This window comes from Polyergus mexicanus, unplaced genomic scaffold (genome assembly GCF_030449975.1).
Source record: "Polyergus mexicanus isolate NDT 795.1 unplaced genomic scaffold, iyPolMexi1.0 SCAF_4, whole genome shotgun sequence".
NCBI classification, from domain to species: Eukaryota; Metazoa; Arthropoda; class Insecta; order Hymenoptera; family Formicidae; genus Polyergus; species Polyergus mexicanus.
Window position 1 is genome coordinate 7867331 of NW_027223324.1, and position 16599 is coordinate 7883929.

The window sequence follows — 16599 nt, forward strand, 5'->3', positions numbered from 1 at the left end:
GTGACCGGTACAGTTCTTCCTCTGAAAATTCCTCCCTCCCTCCTTGTCTGCTTCTCCTCGTTCCCTCGTTCGTCTCGTCGCTCCTGCGTTTGGTGCAGGAGTACCGTCAGAAGTCCATGAATTATTCTCACGGGCTCTGCCCGTGGGAAAATACGAGAGTTGCGCCAGTAGGCATCGTAAATGCGACTGCTAATTGCGCTCGCCGACGACGGCGACGACCGCTCTCTGGCCAACTAGCTTCGCTGAGTATCGCATTCTTTCACGATCACCCCTTCTCGCTTTATTTCGGATGTCTTTGTCTTAGATTCGGGACACCCTTCGTCCGTCTCGCGCGCTTTTGTCTCCGCGTAGGATTTTTAGCTTTTCATATTGGATACGCGAAAGAATCGCCAACATTCTCGATTGATAATCCTAAATCCGCGAAAATTTTTATCCAATTATATTTGCATTAAATATTCTCGATTGTTAACGAAACAGAGATGACGGGGGTTTAAACTAAAGGATAAAGCTAAAATGCGTATTACGTATTACGATATCTATGAGATCGGTTCGGGATCTCGATATTTAATTTTATATCGTGTATGGAAACGAATTTTCGCGTTTGGCCGAACGCCAATTCCCAAAGCTTTTAAAACCATTAAGGTGTCAATTGCTTTCGTTAATAGTCGCTTATTTTTCGCCGGACTGCGACAATAACGAAATCCTGGACCCTAATTTAGCGATTTATCGCACCGAATGGCGCGGCGAGAAGCCATGACCCAGATAGGTGTGACGTTTATGTATCGAGTGACATTGAATTAATAATCGCGTACTTTCGTGTATGATAGACTTGTCCGTACGGAACGGTGATCGAATGCATTTTTTAATGGACTTTGCAACATCTTGTCGCGCAATATACATCTGAATGTTTCCCTCAACTGTCGTCGCTACGTGACCTGGGCATTGGATCGATGCTGATTTAACGACAACGTCGGAACTTGTAACGAGTCAGTTATCGAGAACGTGAAAATGTCAATCGCGGAATGTGCGTACATTGTGCACGTTCATTGGTGACATTCGTGCGATGAATTACATTCACGCAGAGAGAAACTCGCGCGAGAATGAAACAAGGCGAGAAACAATGAAGTGGTGCATATTTAATCGGATTCGTTAAACACGCACGTCGAGGATTTAGATCGAATGTTAACGAGGTCGATTCAATGTCGATACTGTTAATTTAAGACTTTTATCAAAGCCACGTTTAAAATTCAATTCCATATAATTACGAGATCTTTAACTCTCTAAGCTTATTATTATCATGAATATAGTGAAGAGAGATCGTTTTACTTTTATTTTCTCACTATTTATTTATTTTTTTATTTAAACATAGTTAAGAAGTAAGAAGACAATGCCTCGCACGCATTCTTTCCACTTTTCAAGATTTATGATAATGTAAAAAATTTCTTGCCTATAGAAATTAATTAAATAAATTTCTCATATGTATAGAATTTAATTAAATCGACACAACTTTTCTATTTTAATATGAGTAGTGTACTCTAATTATAATGTATGTTCATTTATATACACGCTTTTAGTTTATTGAATAGAACTAACTCGATAATTGCGGTGCCTTGTATTGATATTACTTATAGAGATATACAGATCGTTATAGTAGTGTTTAGCGATCGATCTCATCTTAAGGGTTCCTTGCGAAAGACGGAAGCCTGAGAGATGGCAAGTGCAATTCCGCCGAGTGCAGTGCCACCGGCTGGTGCCTCTCGTGTAACGGGTCTTCGCTCCTTCTCGCGTGTCTAGCGTAATTACCGGCATTACATACAACGTATGTACTCTACCATTATCTATTGTATTATCCGGAAAAAGTCGGAATTCTTTTTGGGGAATCTTTTCCAAGCTTTGAATAGACACTTTTTGTAGATAAAATTTTAATTTTATTTTTCTTGAACATGTTTATAAAATATTGGAGATAATGTAATTTTTTAAGACGAGAAACACGATTAACTCTGCTTTAATAATATATTAATGGATATATTTCTGAATATTTTTTGTTTAAATTTGCCTTTTTTTTTTCTCCAAGTATTTAGATACTAGTTTGTTCTTTTATTTTAATGTGTCATATGAAGCGTATGATGTTTGATTCTATTAGTATTTTAATTAGGATTAGTATATTCTTTGATGGAAATATTTTTATTAAATTTATTACAATTGTCTTGCTTCATTTTGAGGGGGGAAAAAAAAAAATCTCTTATTTGTCTGTTGCATATGTGTGTGATTAGAACTGTAGATTCCATGGATTAGTTTCCTTTAATTGATTTCACTATATTTAATATTTTTTTAGTATATTATACTATTAGTTATATAGTATAATATATAAGATATATTTGGATTCTATTCTCATATATATATATAATAGGAAAAAGAGAAAGAAGCTCAAAGATCGACTGATAATTATATTAATATCGACATTTGTGATAACAAACGGAATATTTAAGATATTTTTTTATGAGTTTAATTTTTAAAAGACATTTTAAACGTAATTGCATGAGAAAGTTTGAATTGGTAGTAATGTCGAGTGCGGAATTAACTTGGCATGTCTAGTGTAGCTAGAAGTTGCTAATGTAATCATTTAATCTTGAAAAGAGCATGTGGCGAATTCCACTTTAGGATTAAAAACGAAAGATAGGGGGAAAAGGTATTTTATTTTATTTATCTTATTTTCCAATCGATTTAAAGAGAAGTTTAGTTTTACGAAATCTAATTTGAGATTTATAAAGATCTTTGACGTAGCGTTTAATGCAATTTTTCATATACCGATGACAAGAAGCTGTTACTGTGTCGCGAATGTAGAAATTGCAATATAAAAGCCAGGGCATGCGAGTTACAGGATAAATTTTGTTAATGCATCGGAAAAGATTGACGTAACTTATCAAAGCGGTAGGAGACACAGTAAAATTGCACTTTAACGTAACGAACAGATGCTACTTGCAAATTTTTCGCCGTTTTCGAATTTCTATCTCTTTTTTTTTCCCCACAGTCTTCTTGTTTACTTGCTCTCATATATATATATATATGAGATTGTCTGACACGATTATCGCGCCATCGACTCATGGGGCTGACTTTGAAGCCTCTTCGCGAAGTGCTTGGAAGATTTTCCATCCAGCTGCAGTAGCTCACAAAATTCGAACTCGAAAAGCAACGCGTATATTATGATTTTAAAATATTTCTATCACATTTATTATTATAACGCATACCAACAAATATCAGAGTTACATAAGTTGAGGTAAATTATAAGCTCTACGCTCGTGTAGCTATACGTTTACGTTCGCGCTAATCCCGGAAAGCTTTTCTCCCCTCGCTTCGATTTTTCTTTTCGCTATGCGAATCTTAGCGCGACGCGCCGCGTCTATTATTCATCGCCAATTCGACGTTTATTCGCCCGATATCGTACCGCTATAAATTGCTCATTCGTAGCGCGTGCAATTTGCATAACTCGATGTCGTCCTTCGTGCGGCGCGGAAATAAATTATCGGCCCGCGTAAATCATCTCGCACGAAAACACGCTCGGTGCGATGATGATCCGCGCGCGCACGCAAAAGAGAGAGAGAGAGAAAGAGAGAGCGGAGTGACTCAACCATTAAGAATTTCTTTCTCTCTTTCTCTCGCCTCTCTTCCTCGGTTGGTATGCGAGACCTTTTTTTCGTCGGCTCGTCCTTAGGTACGCGCCGCACGCGCGTCACGTGTGGCGGTGCAACTGCAACCGCACGCACTCCGACGGGAATAACAAGGGGGATCAATCCTAAAAAAAAAAAAAGCGTAACGGAGACTGACAGTTCTTTCAAACTTAAACGTTAATCCAGTATTTTTGATTTGTGTATAATTGTGCCCTCATATCTGTGTGCATTTAAATAAGTATTTAATTAGTGTGAAAACAATAATAATATAATACAAAAATTTTCTAATAAGGAATGAACATGCGCCTTTCTTTCAGGAAATAGAGAATGCATTTTATTTTTATTATTATTAAAAGTAGAAAAAATACATACGAAGTAGAGAAAAAAGAATCTGACATTTCACGATGGGGTTTGCTGGAAAAATAGATAGGGAAATGATTATTAATAGCTTTGGCAATGATTTTAAATAGGAGTAATATTTATTAAGATATAATAAACATAAAGCGTTTTTGGTAAAACTACATAAAAGATAACGTACCTCCGATTTCATCCCTATTTAAATATGTTATAGAGGAAGTTCTTCTTAGTGATTCCCCCTGCAAGAAATAAGTGGCGGCAACATTAGTTTAGGAGATATTACAAATTAAATGTTTTCAATGCTTTTTCTTAATTATTATAAAATAATATTGGGAAATATGAAGTTTGTATACGTTGTATTTGTGTAGAGGAGACGTGGAAAAAGTATTTGTTTACATTTACGAGATAGGTAGACGGGGATGGATATTTTGTCAATAATGTGTTTCTCTCGCAGTTCGTTAACAGCTTTCAACGTGTAACTACACGAATTTTGTGTAAATGTCCTGTCTTGAAAAATATTATTTATTGAACGCGGGGACGGAATTACGCCCACGCGTAAATGTCATAAACAATTTGTTTCAATGAAAAAAATTACAAATTATATAGCGTACGCATATCTTAATGTCAAACTTGAATTTGTTATATTTTCTCAATCAATGCGCCCCCCCCCCTCCCCCCGTCCACCACTTATTTCTTACGGGGATTACTCAAAAGAATCTTCCTTACAACATATTTTTAAGTAGCGATAAAATCGAAGACGCGTTACCTTTTACCGCAATTTTATCGCGTTTCTTTTCTAGCGTTTCTAATATATATTTCTTAAATTCTTCGAACAAGAATTTAAAAAAAAAATTCTTTTTCTCGCACAAAATCATTTTTCTGAGATCTCTTAGTGTTCTCGTGCGACAATATTCGCGCTCGGGTTTCCCTTCCTTCCTTCCTTCGTCCGTTTCCTGCGAATCGTCGACTTTTATCGACACGTCGGCGTCGCGTTTCCATCGTAGTAACCAAGTTTCACGGGCCAATGGATCTGCAGTCGAAATTAAATTGCACTCCGGGGAGTCGGCGATTACTCACTTTCTGGGCGATACTCTACACACGCGACCATCGCCTGTCGATAATTGAGTATTGGTTTTGTGTATAATAATAGCGAGAGAAAGAGAGAGAGAGAGAGAGAATATGCATGTGCAGATGCATAGCAAACGTCGATTAATTATAGGTACAATAACAGATACAGTTTGACATTTCTTTTTTTTAGTAAGAGTAACAAAGAGAATTCCGTAATATAATACACGACACATTCACACACCTACGCATACACATCAGAAGATGTACGATACACTCTTGATAGATTGGAATTATTTAAATTTTATTATTAATTAATTTCGTAATATAAGATGCGTTCTATTAAATTCTTACTTTGAGAAAAAAATTCCAAATTAAAAGATTCCTGTTTTTAATTACAATCAGACGGATTATCGGATGCGCGCGTTAGTTTTACTATTGTCGATGATACTTGTTGCTCGTCCATAATTTTATCGAGTAATTTGACATTTTATACCGAGACTGACAGGAGAGAGGATACGTATCCAGAGCATGAAACGTTTGTTTCCGTTTCGCGGCAGATATCGTCGTTAATATTCCGCAGACCGTCATACTAATACGATGTCTCGCATTGGACGAAATTACACTGCAATTTCCTTCTAGAACAATACGTTCTCTTGAATGCGACATTATTGATATTATTCGCGCCACGTTTCCCTACAATCCGAAACAAAATGTTTACGATGTGAGCGGATTTTTACACCGCAAGCAGCCAAGCATTAAATTGACTGCGGTATTAAATTACAGATAAATAGTTGTATGTAAGAAATTCGAGTGTTTGTGTGATCGTTGAACTAAAAAGTAAAAAAAAAAAAAGGTTAAAGGAATATACAGGGTGTCCCATTTTAATCTCCTCAGGCAAATATCTCAAAAACCAAGCCCGGAAGAGAAAAATGTTTCAGACAAAAGTTGTTTGGTTTCGACGGGACCATAAGATAGTACCATTGGTTTGATCTTGGAAAATCATTTGAAGGTCATGTGAAGGTCAACTTTAAAATCTTAAATGGAGACCCCCATTTTTTATTTAGTATTCTCGTAGCTGACATCGAGAGCTTTCCAAAACACTATAATAAAGTATTTTTTCATTAACTACTTTTTGAGTTATTTTATATTTTAATCTGACATATTTTGATATAAAAAATAAAATATTTCGTAAAATATTCAGTTCTCGATAATTTTACCGTAATACTTTTATGTGCAGAATAATAAGACAAATTAATTAGTGCCAAAAAAAAACAAATAATTGTTTTAAAAAATACATTGTAAATAATTTTCTTAAAAACAATTTTTTTTTTACACTAATTGATTTGTCTCATTATTCTGTACATAGAAGTATTACGGTAAGATTATCAAAAACTAGATATTTTATGAGATATTTAATTTTTTATATCAAAATATGTCAGATTAAAATATAAAATAATTCAAAAAGTACTTAATGAAAAAATACTTTATTATAGTGTTTTGGAAAGCTCTCGATGTCAGCTACAAGAATACTAAATAAAAAATGGGGGTTTCCATTTAAGATTTTAAAGTTGACCCTCATATGACCTTCAAATGATTTTCCAAGGTCAAATCATTGTCACCATCTTATGGCCCCCTCGAAACCAAACAACTTTTGTCTGAAACATTTTTCTCTTCCGGGCTTGGTTTTTGAGATATTTGCCTGAGGAGATTAAAATGGGACACCCTGTATATGTTTTTTTTTATCTGTAATAGCACGATCAAATTTTAAGTGCCACAAAAACTCACTCTATGTATCATGTGAAAAAGAAAGGAGATAAAAACGAATATACAGCTGCGTAGAAATTGAAGCATTAAATTTCGCAGGTTATATTCGTTTCTCGCGAATTAAACTTTGAAAATGTAAATGGATTGTGCTTTTTGAAAATTATTGAAACTCATTGTTTATTTTATTATCGCTAAGATTTCGTAAAATTTTAATAGCGACAAATGATTCTCTCTTTCTGACATTTTTTTTCTAAGGAAAATTCGATTTGCAAATTTCATGAGTATTCGTGTTTCGATCCAAATATCATATCCTGCAGGCATCTTTTCGAAAAGTAAAATGATTTTTAGTTCCATTTTGACTCTTTCCAGATTTTTTTCCAGCTTTTAGAATCTTATTTTTCGCGAGCGTGGATCGCACGTAAGAACATAAGCACTTCGCGAGCCGCGAGAGCTTTTGTCACGTCGCTCTTTGTTTCCTGTCGACGGGTGTCTCCTCGGCCGGTCAATGAATCGGTCTGTACGCCACGACGACGACGTTCGTCCGTGGAAAATGCGTCTCGTTCGATGCGGGAGACGCGGCATATTGTTTGACAGTTTGCGATTTTCTGCCGACGACACTGTCGTGCACCTGCACGCATGTGCGCGGGAGATACGTGCATGTATGTCAAAGGCAAATCTATGTTATACACACACACATCAAATTGTCTATGAAAATATTCAATTTTCTATCACATTTTATATATTTGTTCTCAGTTTTATATGTACAATGGATGAAACAATTTTATTCAGAAATACGCGTTAATTTCGTTATTAATTGAAATATTAAACTATTAAATAAATATTACTGCTACACCTGTGAATTTTCTATTTCCAAGTTGGTTTTTCTTTTTTAAATTTGATATTGGATCTATTTATTTTTAAACTTTTTTATTTACGTAAAGTATTTTGGTGTGATCGGAATTCACACAGATTCTATTTCAATAAAATATAATTGAGATTAAACAGGAAATAGAGACTCGCGTCCACGGAATTTAATTTTACATTTACAAAAGTCGTCGTTTGCTCTAGTTTGTGTATGTGGGCGCGCGTTAATAAGAGCAGTCGTCCGTGTAGAACACTTAACAGTCGTGTGAAATCCGTCCGACGTAACTCTGCTCGTGGACATTGACGTAATCGTGCCCCAGTTGCGCACTCGCCATTACGCAAATGTGTTGTTGTCGAGAATCGCGATCGCTTCTTTCTCTTGTCTCGTCGTCGCTCGAGAAGCGCGCGAAGGAATTGATTCGTCACTCGACCTCGTGGATCTTACGTCGAGATCTTCTCTCGATATTTGCCCATTGATTGTCGCCATGTCGTCTATTATCTAGCTATCTTTTTTTTAGTCGCTTAATTTTAGGATGCATCGTTTACTAAAGAAAGTTTGAATAAAAATTCTCAAATATTATATCGATAAATTTGAATATCGTGTATTGTTAAAAATAAAAAGGGCATAGTTTTAAATTACCCAGAGGAAAATCTTTTTCTGGAAATATGAAAAAAAAAAAAAAATGAATATTCCATGATCTCGAAGATCCTCGTTCTTGATGATTAATGGATTAATTCATTAATATAGACAAATGAGAAAATTAGAATTATTTTAGGAATTCTCACGCGAATCACATTTTATTTTGCCATTTCAGGAGATGACCGTGCCACTCACACCACTGACGGCGATCGCGCAGACACCGCGAAAGGAGCACGAATCCAAGTTCACCTTCAACCCCCATCTGGCAAAGGTAAGAATCGATTGATCCACCCACTCGCCGATCAAAATGGCAAACGAGAATCGAGTGTAATCACTACTGCAGTTGAAAGAGCGCTTTGACGTTTACGATTGCTAAGAGGATGCCCTTAATCCTTCCGTTGCCAGTTACGAGCTATTTTACAAGAGGATACTTTCACAACTCGATCTGAAGGAAATTTTCATTTCCATGTCAGTTGCAACATTTCTTATATAATTTTTTATTTGGAAATTATAATGAAGAACAAAAGAAAAATTAAAACACAAGAATTATAAAATATAAATAAATTTTTTTATTTTAGATCGAAATAAACTTTTTACATAGCACAGGGAAAGAATTAAGGATTATTAAGCATTGTATGATTATTGGTCGTAATATTCCTATTTAGATAATTTAGATTAGAGAACTATCTGCGATACACAATATCGAGTTCTCGACGACTATATATTATCAAGGGCAATAATTGATAATTAGGATCACTGAATGTGTATACTCGTAGTTGATAATGAGAAACATTTCGATTAGGAGCATAAATTAATTTTGTTATCGAAAGCACGCATATATTTTCGCGGCAAACAAAAGGAACGAGGGCGAAATATTGGGTGATTGCATAAGTTTGTGCCCGATTTAAATATAAACTTCAATAGATTATATTTTAGAGATAACACTTTTATTAATCAATTATATAGTCTCCATTCTTTTCTACAATGTTTTCCAACCATCTATAAGCTTGTCGATTCCATTTTTGAAGGAAGAACTTGGTTTTTCTTGAAAAAAGTTTGTAAGGTGGTTTTCGACAGCTTCCTCGGAATTGAGATTCTTGCCATTTAAACTATTCTGCAAAGACCGGAACAGATAAAAATCTGAAGGCGCAATATCTGGAGAATATGGCGGGTGCTGCAGAATTTCCCATTGCGACTCCTGCAGTTTTCCTGCAGCTTATTCCTTTCAGTCAGGAGATGCGGCACCCACGCATCAAGCTTGGAAATGTATCCAAGCTTTTTTAAATGACGAAAAGCGGTTGAATTATCGATGTTCAGCCTCTCAGCAATATCCTCAGTTGTAATCCTTGGGTTTCTTTCCACTAAGGCATGCACAATGTCATCATCAATGCCAGAAGGCCGTCCAGAGCGGGGTTGATCCTCCATGTTGAAATCACCATTTCGAAATCTGCCAAACCACTTTTTGACTGTTCGGAGAGCAGGAGCGCGGTCCAAATAAACGCTTTGAATATTTTTTTGTGCAATCCCAACACTCACGCCTTTCCGAAATTCATATAGCATTACATGCCGCAAATGCACCTTTTCGTTCTCCATTTTTAATGATTTCTCTTATGCACAAATGGACTTATCTGAACAATGTCTGACGCCAAATTGACATAAGACAACGTCATCTGTTCGGTGTAAGCAACAATTACCACACGAAAACAATAGAACTCCGCCATGCAGTAATTTAATGCCATCTATGAAAATCGGGCACGAACTTATGCAATCATCCAATATATGAGATTAAGTTGGTGCGTGTCTCTCGCGAGCGTGATAATTCAAAGCGTGATATCGATCGCGGCAACATTTCGGCCGTTCGTGCCATTTGGCACGATGTCAAGCACCGCGTTTGTCGGCGTGTGTCTCGGGCGTGTGCACGTGTATATATAAACGACCAGTTGTGTCGTAGATGATACGTAGCGCGAGAAGTGTCGCGTAATATCTTATTTGCTGAAATTAGCATTTTACGAGAGTCGCGAACGTCAATTTCGAAACTCGATCACAACGACAACATAGATACGAGCGATCCGCACATATATTAATTACTTTATAATTATTATATATGTATAAAGGAAAGATAAGCGTATTTTACATCTTACGACTTGTCGATACATTTATTTAACTTGTAATTGATATTTAATGTAAATCCGTAGTCGTAATAACACGCGATTACTATTTTATACCAATTGAAATTAACGGTTCTGATCGGTTTATATGGCATGTTTAACTGATTGTCTAATTGAGCATTTAATTGATTGGAATAAACAGCCGGTTACTGTTATTGAAACATTGTTTCGACAAGCGGAACATTGATACCTACGGGCGAAATAATTCTGGAGCAATAATGTCGGCCGGATGGGAAATGTCTCGGATCGCATTAATTCGAGCTGGGTCCCGTGCTACTTGGCAACGTATCAAACGTTTGCTGCTCTCAAAAGCCTGCAGCGGCCATAACGCGCCAACGGCAGAGTGGAACGAGGTTGGAGCAGGCTTGACGTTGGCAAAAAGATAGAGAGAGAGAGAGAGAGAAAGAGGATGCGGTGAGCCCTCGTAAGAGCGTTGGTTTAATTCGGGGTGCGTTCTTCTTTTACAGCGATGTCTCTTTTGCGGTAACGCTCATCCAACATAAAAACTCCGTCGTGCTTGACCGCACTGCGAAATACACGGTGTTACTATGTAAATACAACTGCGGATGGAACTAATCCGTCCTGTTCACTTCTCTTTCCAGACTTGTTCTTTATCATTCTCCGATCGTGACAACATTTCCAACTTTCTCTCATACGAAAATGTATCTAGTATCATATTTTGTAGTAATCAAGTAAATATTTTTATAATAGAAATAATGCAATCTATTTTTAACAGAAAATGAAGAAGCGGAATTCTGTCTCTCTCTTTCTCTCTCTCTCCCTCTATCAGCAAAATAAATTTTTTTTATTTTGTGTTGGATACAGAAGACATTGTATTAAATGTACGCAGCATTACAGTTATAAAATTATTAAATCTTATATAGATTTTATTCAATATCATAGCTTCCGCATTCTCAACATTCTCAACTTGCGATAAAATTTAAAATCACGCGACAAAAAAGGATTTACATGTAAAAGATAACAGAATATATAAATTTACAAAAGACAATAAAAATATATAATTATATATATTTATAAATATGTAATCTGGAAAGAAAAAAATTAAAGAAATAAAAAGAGAGTAGAATAGGAAATATATATTTCATACTTTATATCAGAAAGTATATTCGGATAATCGGATAAAAATTTGCTGCTTTGCAAGCAAGTTAACAAATTTATGCGCATTACTTATCAATTGATTTCTGACAGTCTTTATGAAACTTTCATCTGCCTCTTATCGCCGTTTTATAACATCGTAAACTGATTTACAACGTCTGATAGGACTTTGCATGATATTTGCAACCCGATACGCTGCAGGAGACTGCATCGCGTACTATAAATTCGTTTCCTGTTTTTACCATCCCGCTGACAAAACTGCGGAGAGAATGGGTGGCAAAGAGCTGGGAAAAAAAGTGCGCGTAGTAAAAGAGGCAGGAAAGGAGAGAGAAGGAAAGAGGAAGAGAGAGAGGAGAGACAAGGCGAAATCGGCCTCGTAAAAGTGGATTAATTCGGACCGTCGTATATATACAGGGTGTCCCATTTTAAAGGACCCACTCAAATATCTCAAAAATACTGTGTTAAATCGAAAAATGTTTCAAACAAAAGTTGTGTGGCTTCAAGGGGGCCATAAGATGGTGACAATGATTTGACCTTGGAAAATCATTTGAAGGTCATGTGAAGGTCAACTTTAAAATCTTAAACAGAAACCCCCATTTTTTATTTAGTATTCTTGTAGCTGACATCGAGCGCTTTCCAAAACGCTATAATAAAGTATTTTTTCATTAAGTACTTTTTGAGTTATTTTATATTTTAATCTGACATATTTTGATATAAAAAATAAAATATTTCGTAAAATATTCAGTTTTCGATAATTTTATCGTAATACTTCCATGTACAGAATAATAAGACAAATTAATTAGTGCCAAAAAAACAAATAATTGTTTAAAAAAATACATTGTAAATAATTTTCTTAAAAACAATTTTTTTTTTATACTGATTGATTTGTCTCATTATTCTGTACATAGAAGTATTACGGTAAGATTATCAAAAACTAAATATTTTACGAGATATTTAATTTTTTATATCAAAATATGTCAGATTAAAATATAAAATAACTCAAAAAGTACTTAATAAAAAAAAAATACTTTATTATAGCGTTTTGGAAAGCTCTCGATGTCAGCTACAAGAATACTAAATAAAAAATGGGGGTTTCCGTTTAAGATTTTAAAGTTGACCTTTACATGACCTTTAAATGATTTTCCAAGGTCAAATCATTGTCACCATCTTATGGCCACCTTGAAGCCACACAACTTTTGTTTGAAACATTTTTCGATTTAGCGGAGTGTTTCTGAGATATTTGAGTGGGTCTTTTAAAATGGGACACCCTGTATATATACCTTTCCACCCGGGATCCTTTTCGGGCGCGCGCACGCGCGAGTAAATTGTAATAACGGGCGAATGCAAAATCGCTGCCGGCATTTTCCCTGCTCAAACGTCGCGAGAATTACTCGCGGACTTACCGGAATGAGAAATGTAGCCGCGAACCCATTCGCCAAATTATGCAGCACGTGGAATCCGTCCGCGGTCGATTTCGCGCTTTTGCAGATGAAAGGAATCGTTATGCAATATAATATTCCGCGTTTTGTAGACGACATAATCACCGTTTTAACTTAGCAGGTGCATGCGCATTATAACCCTAGTGTTCACGTTACGTGCATAAAATACGCGGGAATTTATATCTTTTATTTCTGTTATGTCACTTTATTTCTGTTATTATAGTTGATAGTAATATAGTAATAATTATTATTTAAATTTATATATATATATAATTATATGAAATTTAAAAATTCAGTTAATTTGTAGAGCGTTATTTGTTAATCTGAGTTTACGATATTTATTTACTCGATACTCGAAAAGCATTTAATTACACGATGCAAGTTGATTGTTTCGCGGGAATGCCGCCGAGACTGATATATTATTTCATTCGCGATTACAAGAATGTATGTAAAGGGCCGCCAAACCACGCGATAAATTTCTATTATGCCGAGAAAAGGGTCCACGGTATCAAGGGATACGCAGCGACGCGTTGTAAATTACTCGATAGTCGGAAGCTGTGAGAGACACAAGGTACACTTTTGCGGTTTCCTTTACAAATTTTGTAACCAGATCCGTTTAATTTTTCCCGCTGTTTACGCAAACTTTCTCTTTTTTGCCCTTTTTGCAGTATGATCAAGATTAAATACTTACCTGCGTTGTTTGACAAACGTTTTATGCGCGATCCATACGCGAATTCAATTGCCTTATGCCACTTTTAAGAAGCGAATATAATTTTCATTCAAGTACACACACACACACACACACACACACACACACAAAATGTCTCGCGTTGACATTTTAATTTCTAGAAATGTTATTAGATTCTGAAGAAAGAGAACCGACTCGCGAATTATCCGGCTGGTTTTTCCTTTGGCAATGTATTACACGATTGTAGAGAAATTAATTTTGTTGAACACGAGATTTGATCGATTTATGTTAAGATTATTGTTTCAACATATTTTTATCTTTTGCAGTTGACAGAAGTGGCTCCACCAGAACCTGCAAAGCCTCGTGAGTATCTGAAATTTTTATTATCTTTTCCATGTTGTCTCTTTAAATTAAATATGAATGTTTGAGAGCGTAATCTCAAAAACTTATTCTTCACGAGATAATCGTGGCAAAAAATAATTTATTGTTTTTATACAACAAGATATTTGCATACGTATATTAAAGTGCATTTTTCGCGCTGACATATTTTGATACATTTTTACAAACTATAATTTTATTAATGTGTCACTGCCAACTTTTGAGTCTGTATTTCGATATTTACTGCAAATTTTTCGCGATAAAACGCACGTTGTGTCAGAATACACAATGTATTAAACATCACCGGGGGATATAATTTTCGGAGACTGTTCGCCACATTCGCCGATTAAAACGCGATGTTACGAATATTGCTGGAAACGATATTTTAGAGTTACGCGTACGGTCGAATAGATATTAATTAGCGCGTCTGTAACTCGCGCGTGCGGTATCGATATAGAGTTCACCGATCGATGCGATAGTTATACATGTATATCCGCTTAACAACATGTTTTCATTAAAAAATAAAAATAAAAAAAAAAAACCCCGAGAGAAACATTCGTGACGGTAAAAAGCGACCAACGCGCTGTCGAACGTAAAACCTGTGGATTCCATGCAGAATCTCGATCGTCGATTTTGCGGGTGCGTTTTCATGAATCAACCATCCGTGACCTCTGCCATTCGTTCATTCGGCCGTTGTTTAAGCGCACGGAATACATGTTATTTATTCGCTCGTATGCGATTCTGCCGCGACTCATTTATCGCGGATACTCAGATTATTTGCACGAAGCAATTCCCCATGGCTTAATCTCGTTACGAGTTATTTTGTAACATTCATATTTTTCGTAAATACATTAATGGATCTTGATAGAAAATATGAAAAATTTTTGTGGATTATAAGAAGCGATTCTTCACACGGACGATTATATTATACCGAGGAAGTAATGAATTTTTTTCTCGGCAAAACAATCCTCGCCCATTATCGACTGTTGTTTTGTTGCGATAAAAATCAACCGCAAGAACTTGAAAGCGTAATATTCGTAATAGCGAGCGTTTAAATATTTGACATCTCTTTACGAACATTACCACGCAGGAAGCTTTCCAACATAATACTTTTATACGTTAAAATCCGAAAAGTTCTTTTCGACGTATAAAAACCTAAGAGACACGTTACTTATATGTTATTAAAAATGGATTAGCAAATTTGTATTAATACCGTTTACAATATACGATCTTCCGTTAAACGAACAGCGAATTAATTATAAACTCAATCAAGAGAGCTCCATTTATTACAATGAACAATAAACACGTTTGACCAAATTAGCGGAATCGATGTTCGCGCAAATAATTTCATAAAAATCGGCCTTTGCAAAGTTCTACAGCTCTATTTCGCTTAACGATTATATATTGTAGATTTAAAAAAAATCTAGATTTGTCGATATTTTGGCATTTCTAAATGAATGCAAGAGAAGTTACTGTTTCATGAATTAATCATTTCTCTCTTTCTCTCTCTCGTCGTTTTCTGCCCGATGCTCGAATATAGTGGCTACTTTACAACGACTATTACCGGGGTTACAACCGTCTCTCACCAACAATCTAGAGTTAGGTGGGACGAATTTGCTTCTCGTTGGGTAAATTTGAACTAATCCCCGCGACAAGCCTATTTCGCACCCTTTACACAATTGCATTGTGCGAAAATCGTCGAACTCGTTGAAGCTAGTCAAAGAAATCGCGAGTTAATACGAACGAAAATACGACGCATGTACGACATGCTGGATGAAGATAAACATTTTTCTCTACTAAAAATCTAATCAGCGATAAGAAATTAAAATTATTGGAAATAGATGTAATAAAAAGGCAGAAATGTTGAGGTAAACATTCACCCTTTCTTCCTCGTCAGAATTTCGTGGAATGTCATCGTATATATCGGTCTGGTGCGGTTACGACTTATCAATTTATTCCTCTCTGAAATCACGATATTGACAGTTTCCCCGTTAACGAGGTTCGACGCAAGTTCCGCGAACTGCAACAGGATTCGCGCCATGGAGAATCCATTCCCGCGAATTTCTCTCGGATCAGAGAATCGTTTATAATCAAATAATATCGCGTTCTTTCAGAATTGATTCGATGCAAAGTCAAGTATCATTTTCTCGATTTCTTATATACCAAATAATGAGCTGTATATAAATATGTGATTTTAATCTAAGAAGAAAAAAAAAATTCACATAAATTTATCGTAAATATATCGGAGGAGAGTTTGAGAAAAAAATAATCGATTTTATTTCCATAAATGCAATTTCGGCATGTTGTATCGGCGCGGTAAATTTTGATGCAGTCTGTACCTTGATGCTCCATTGAGCAAATTAATGAGGACGCGACATTATTATTGAGCCACGCAGGCGCACACGTGTAACATCGTCGACACATAATACCCGTTGTAATATCGTGATCT

The 16599-nt window shown here is 35.8% G+C and overlaps 1 protein-coding gene across 4 annotated transcripts in view; it reads left to right on the top strand.

Moving 5' to 3' along the window:
• Lilli (AF4/FMR2 family member lilliputian) overlaps positions 1-16599 on the top strand; it is a 228358-nt gene that overhangs the window by 146007 nt on the left and 65752 nt on the right. For all 4 annotated transcript variants that reach the window (XM_070293985.1, XM_070293987.1, XM_070293986.1 and 1 more), the window contains exons 5-6: positions 8537-8632; positions 14099-14135. In XM_070293985.1, coding sequence (XP_070150086.1) covers positions 8537-8632; positions 14099-14135 — 133 coding nt within the window. The remainder of the gene's footprint in view (positions 1-8536; positions 8633-14098; positions 14136-16599) is intronic.